Below are 6,528 nucleotides of genomic sequence, written 5' to 3'. Positions count from 1 at the left end.
GATGCCTTATTACAACATTTGTATAACATTTTAGAGCACCCTCCCACTTCATAGGAGTTATACACATACATGAAGAGCACTCAAAGCACCCCCCATGAGTTAAGAGTACAGACTCCAAACCACCCCACACCCACACCAGCTGAGATTACTCATGTGGAGTCGAGACATCCCAGTAGGTGGCGAAGGCGCCAGCCTTCTCCCCAATCATCAGAAGTCCCTTCTCCCCTACAGTTTGGAGTCTCTTCTCCCCTATGGTCAAGAGGCACTTCTAGATTGTAGAGCCACTAGCGTACTCCCGTGCAGTCAGGAGTCCCTTCTCCAAAGGTGAGTGACCATCGTAGTAGCTCATCAGCAAGCATAGTAGTAGGGAGAGCTCTGACACAGGATGCATGGCACAGTGCTTTGGGGGTAATGATGGGGGCAGGGAGGATTCAGATGATGCAGACATGCCAGAGGGTGATGGTACGATCTTCTGTGACATCATTGAGACGGGCGACATCTTGTATACGGGGGAAGGACATCATGGCCTTCATGCGCTCTGTAGTTCATAACAACTACAAAGATCGTTTTATTCCATTCAAAGAGTAGAAAAAAAGTTTGGCTGATGATACCATCAATGCTATATGCTCTAGGTATCCCAATCCATCCAATGTTGAGTTCACAGACAAATGGGCAAAGTCAAAGATTACCATTATTCTTGCCAATAAGAGATCTTTGCTTAAGAGGCGAGCACTAGCCAAGATTGCCAGGAGAGAGGGAGGTCAACTACCAAGGGGCTAGCCCCACACCATTGATAAGTGCGAGTGGAAGAAGGTGATGAAGGCAGCAAAGGTGGACCCCAGTCTACCCCAGTATGTAGCACGGGGAGGCACGAAGGATCCAGATGGAGCAATATGGAAACATGCATTTTGGAGCAGGGGGTATTGCATCATGGGAGGCCCAATTTGTAAGTATCGATCTCAAATTAAATTGTATTTATATGGTTTATTAGGAGGTTGTTCCTTTGCACTAACCCCTCTGCAAATTGTGTCATCTTGCGGCTTGATATTGTGGGGAGATACCCTACTCCTGCTGAGATAGCCTACCATCATGGGGGACATCGCTAAGGGGTTGATTATTGAGGAGTAGTATATTCGGGCTACTGGAGCGCCCTTGCATGTATTTAAAAGTGCTTAAAAAATGTCAATGCTGTAAATAAAGATTTGATTTTTTATACATTGATACATGTTGTCCCTCATTTACAGGCCCCCAGGGATATTGAGGAGGCAGAAGGCGAGGATACTGAGGAGGAAGAAGGCGATGAAAGAAAGCGATGAAGAAGGCAATAAAGATGGGAGCGAGGATGTGGATGACTTAGATTAGTCATAGAAGTAGTGCTAGCTACTCTTTTTTGTACTTGAAGCCATTGGCTTGGCTTCGTGCCTCTCTTGTATATACACTCCTCTTATTTTTTGTACTTGAAGCCACAAGTGCCTTGGCTTCGTGCTATATGTACATACAAGCACTTTTCGGGCTATGAATTAATATACACTCCTCTTATTTTTTTGGCATTCAATTTCCTTGTGCAATGTTCTATCAATGAATGCCTTGTGATCTAAACATTTTGGAGTTATAATGTTTTATACAGAATTGTAATCATCAATTATAGACATGCGTGGAATTGTGCAAATTAAAATGCGGTTAGCTGTAAGAATTGAATTACACACTGTAGAAATGGGATTCTTGCAACCACACAGCATACACAACATTCTATTCAACCACACATATTTCTGTTTTTTTTTTAAATTCTGGCGCATCTTTTTGTTTTTTTTTTTAAATTTTGAAGAGCATCTAATAATGCGTCTATAGGCGTGTCTCTCTGATATATAAATACACCTATAGATGCGGGTCTATAGACGCACAAATAGACATGCCCATTACTTTTTTTTAAAATTCAAGAAACGTCTCTGTACACTCGTCTATGGATGCTTTGTGTTGTTGTGCTTGCAAATGTACACTCCATGGTAGATGATATAGTAGCATATCAAGAATGACGAATGATAGAATAGGCTCGTGAATTCAATTCTAGTGACACACATACACACATGATTTGAATAACTTGCAAAATCTTTAATGAGTTGCTCCAATCGGTTTGCTTGTTGCTTCACATTTGGTGGGTGTTGAAATGGGTTTGCTTGTTGCACAATTAGGTGTAGCTTTAAGATAGCATTTTAAGAGTTAGAACTTGAAATATGTTGTGAGAGCAAACGTGAAGTTTGGAGTGGATGACTGTTGGTGTGTGACGTTCACACAAGGTGGCACAATAATATAGCCATTTATTGCCAAGCACTTTTCATAGCCCTATTGTGTGCCTTCTTGGTTATGTGAAAATGTTATTGGATGTTCTTAAGCCACATAGGTTCCAAGCTTGACCAGTCTTTTTGATTGGATAGAGAGAGGATGGATGGTGCTTGGGCAAAGGGGATAGTGCCAGACACACCTTGGCCATGTTTACGAACCGATCACCCTGGTAAGTAGTGCCCCTTTTGGATGGTGTTGATGCAGAAGGACGTGTGATTGCACAAGTCGCTCAGTCCTCAAGCAATTGCTCATGTTACTCAGGGCAATTACACACCTACCAACTATTTTTTGGTTGGCGGTGGGTAGGGTTCACATGGCCATGGGCTTGGTAGGAGGTCACGTGTTCCAAGCCCACCAAGAGCAAGGTATAAGAAATGTTGCTGAGAACAAATCCCTTGCTCCAACTTGTGCTTGAGCAGGGAGTCTCACTCACCCGAACCCCACCCAAGCCATGGGGTAGGGTTCACATGGCCATGGGCTTGGTGGACATGTCTCGTGTTATGTGGCAGGAGGTCACGTGTTCCAAGCCCACCAAGAGCAAGGTATAAGAAATGTTGCCGAGAAGAAATCCCTCGCCCCAAGTTGTGCTTGAGCAGCGAAAGTAGCGGTCCGAATGGGGATGCTCCACGTGGCTCTACTACAATGGTGGTGGCCGTAGGTGAGCATCTAGTGGTGGCCGTAGGCTAATATGCCAAGGTGGTCAAAGAGGTGACCATGGAGTCGAGAGAGGAGGGTATCTAACCTTTTTGCCAAGTGGCAAGAGTATTATGTGGAGGGGGTTAGAGGATGGGTGGAAGGCACAAAGACACACAAAACTTAACTTGTCACTTTGCTCCAAAGCCTATCTACTTTTCGTGGTGCTCGCTCGTGCCCCTTCTACTTCCTCATTGCTCTTCCTGTGCCAATTTTCAAAGCTGCCATTAGCATCCTTCTCCTCTCAACCTTGCTATTCGCACCTCCACATCTCTTAGCTTCTTCTTCCTTCACGTAATTTGGGCATGGGCGTCGTCGTGATCGCAGATCCAAAATGCATTCCTGCCTCCCTCTCCTTGAATAGCCGTCCTTGGATTGTAAACTCTAAAGCTTCTGGTCAGCCTCCCCTACTCCCCGGTCCTCCCATTCGCAGCCTTTTGCAGCTTGAACAGAAACCAGGAGATGTGCAGCTGACCGCAGAATCTGCGCGATCGTCGAGGAATGGAACGGTGCAAAAATCGGATCAAAAAGCGCCCAGGAAGAAGCGCACTGCTAGCTCTAAGGGTTCAGAACTAGACTACGGAGAAGCTGCTGTTGTTCTTGAACAAATCTTCACAAGACGTCCATCTCTTAGTCCCGCGGTTCTGGCCTCCAACGACTCCGATTTCCAGGTGGCGCCTGCTGATCTGTCTCCCCGAGTTGAAGGTCGTCTCGACCTCGCAACAAGTATTGCAGGTGAAACAAGTACTGCAGGTGAAAGGTGTAGGCGACGGAAAGACTTGAAGATGCGAGTATCCTTGCGAAGGAAGAGATTTGACAAGATTGGCATCGAGTCTCAATATCATGTGATGGGTGAGAGTGATCCGCCAGATCTGTTCTCAGCCTGTGTAAGTCAATTGGTGCGTCAATACGGTGGAACCTCGGCCAATCTCATGGCACAGAATTGGAACAAGCTCCGGAGGGAGTTGCTGAGCGCAGAGGAAGAACGATGGTTAGCCTCCATCATGAAACCATTTAAGGTGAGTTAGAACTTTTCTGTTACAATGGAATTAGTTGAGTCGCCTTTCAGTCGTGTTGACCACTTCTTCAATCACAGGCGTTGCAGAGGCTTAAGGTGCGTATGCAGGAGCAGCTCGTGAGAGAACCTACGGATGATCAGTTTGCGCGAGCAGCCAGGATGGACTTGCGTACGTTGAGAAGGCATATAGCCGTGGGCGAAGCCGCACGAAACAAGCTTGTTCAGGTTTCGTGTTACCCTCCAATCCTGATCTATTTAACACTGTAATATGATACGTTATGATCAAGTAGTATATTAACTAGCTGGTTTCACCTACAGCTCAATCTGAGGCTGGTGCTCTACCTAGCGCGTCGATATCACTGGGAAAGAAGCAGCTTGTCGATCTCCGACCTTTGCCAGGAAGGTGTGAAAGGTCTGATCGTTGCAGTGGAGAGATTCGAACCTAACAAAGGTGTCCGTTTTTCTACCTATGCGATCTTTTGGATCCGCAACTCAATGTTGCGTGCACAAACGAGGTCGGGGCATCCCGTGAGGTCCCCTTTTAATGTAGCTGAGGTGAGTAGCGGCTATGAATTCTTCGTTGACAGTGCTGAACTTAGCTAGTTTCAAGCATGCATTCGTGCAGTCTACAGATTCCAATCGTGATATTATGTCGCGCAGCTCAAGTTGAACATTAAAAGAATGACGTTGGAATTGCTGTGGGAACTGGGAAGAGCTCCGGCTGCAGAGGAAATTATGGAACGTGTCGGCATAGATAAGCAGAGGTACATGACAGTAATGCGGTCGGGCCAGAAACTGACTTCGCTGCATGCGAGAGATCGAGTGACTGGCTCAGAGATGATTCACAATTTAGAGGATCCGCAGCAGCTTCAGGATGTGTCTCTACAATTTCCCAGGTTGTTGTTGGGCGGAACTCATGCGGCCATAGCAGATATGATGCTGCGGCTTGGCCTGGACGACGTGGTAAGCACAAGTAGTGAATCTAATAGATTGGCTTGGTGAGGAGATAGAGATAGAGATGGATGAATGGAATTGTTGTGTCCACTCTGAATGGATGATTTCTTGTGACTAGATTGGATTGCTGAGGAGATATGGATGAATGGAATTGTGTGCATGGATGATTTCTTAATTAGTGATGTAGGTGTGATTGGATTGGAAATTGGGATGAATGGAATTTTTCTCTCCAATCGAATCTCTTCATGTTACTTTCGTTACAAGTAAAACTTTTTATTTTGGTGTGAGTTTGTATTCCCCAATCAACATGCATGCAATCTCTCCACACCAATATAAAAGCTACTAAACTTATGTGGCAATAGTAGTGTTAGGGCTTGGACTGCACGACATGGTAGCCATGTAGGTGAGTAGGTCGGATTGGTGAGGAGATAGAGATATAGAGATGGATGAATGGAATTGTTGTGTGCACTTTGCATGGATGATTTCTTTCAAAATTTGATAGAAAATATGTAAAACCATTGCTATATTTTGTCATTTAGCTTGGCTAACTTTCCACAGTATTTTATATAATTATATAAGTATACCTTTTCTAAAAACATCCATTGTGCCACTGTGCAGCTTGATTCGCTTAAGCCCAAGGAGAGTCTGGTGCTGAGGCAGCGGTTCGGATTGGATGGCAAGGGTGAACGGTCACTAGGGGAAGTAGGGCGCAATTTAAGGATGTCAAGGGAGATGGCTCGCAAGTATGAAGCTCTAGGCTTGCTAAAGCTCAAGCACCCCGCTCGACTTGCCTACCTTCGCTCTTACCTCACGTCTCCCTCTGCTCTTAGCCCAATCCCCATTTGATTTCTATCTTCTTGAGCAAATATTCTCTGTTAGATAATATGTTAGATATCCATTGAAAATTATTTTTAAGAGTCTATGGCAAGGAGCTAGTATTGTTGGGAGCCTCTTGCATGATTATAAAAGAATGAAACAACAATCGGTTGATGTTATAGGATGTAGTGGGAAAATTGGACCAATGACTCAATTTGTAAATGGTGAATAAAGCAAACTTGCATAGACATCCACATGAGGAAATATGTGGGGTCTATATAAGACTTTTTTTTCCCTTGCTAAGGGCCAGCATTCATCATATCAATAAAAATTTTATGGTGGAGATTGTGCAACCTAGTACAAATTTTTGGACCCACTTTTAGGAGAATATGCACATTTATTACCGACATCACCTCTCTTTCCCCCCCCCAAGCCCACCACACAACTCCGTTCAAATTTATATTCTAGAGAGTAAGGCCTACGAGGGCATGTTTATCTTTTTAAAGAGCATAAAAGGGTTTGTCCTCCTCCTCCAAAGGGACTCATAGGCACTTGTCAAAGGCCTTAGAGCCATATTTCACTCATGTGGCCATATTGTCATGCAAATCACAGAATAGAAAGCTAACGTGCTTGAGAGATGATACTCACTTTACACATGAAAGATGATTACTCATTCACACTTACATCAAACACTAAGACCTGGACAT

General features: G+C 44.6%; 1 protein-coding gene across 1 annotated transcript; it reads left to right on the top strand.

Moving 5' to 3' along the window:
* Positions 1–3,146: 3,146 nt before the first annotated feature.
* LOC147893399 (RNA polymerase sigma factor sigE, chloroplastic/mitochondrial-like) lies at positions 3,147–6,136 on the top strand. Its single transcript, XM_087386513.1, has 5 exons — positions 3,147–4,052; positions 4,130–4,276; positions 4,370–4,606; positions 4,712–5,014; positions 5,624–6,136. Exons 1-5 carry the CDS (start codon positions 3,339–3,341, stop codon positions 5,849–5,851), a joined length of 1,629 nt encoding a protein of 542 aa, XP_087242639.1. The 5' UTR covers positions 3,147–3,338; the 3' UTR covers positions 5,852–6,136.
* Positions 6,137–6,528: the final 392 nt, after the last annotated feature.

The sequence above is a fragment of the Dipteris shenzhenensis genome, chromosome 15 (assembly GCF_047967505.1).
Source record: "Dipteris shenzhenensis isolate YYH24624 ecotype China chromosome 15, Dip_SZ_1.0, whole genome shotgun sequence".
Classification (NCBI taxonomy): Eukaryota; Viridiplantae; Streptophyta; class Polypodiopsida; order Gleicheniales; family Dipteridaceae; genus Dipteris; species Dipteris shenzhenensis.
This window is presented reverse-complemented; position numbering and strand designations above follow the sequence as displayed.

Coding starts and splice junctions, on each gene's coding strand:
- LOC147893399 (XM_087386513.1), top strand. CDS start 3,339: ATGGGCGTCGTCGTGATCGCAGATCCAAAATGCATTCCTGCCTCCCTC. Junction 4,277..4,369: donor CACGAAACAAGCTTGTTCAG/GTTTCGTGTTAC, acceptor TTTCACCTACAG/CTCAATCTGAGGCTGGTGCT. Junction 4,607..4,711: donor CCCCTTTTAATGTAGCTGAG/GTGAGTAGCGGC, acceptor TATGTCGCGCAG/CTCAAGTTGAACATTAAAAG.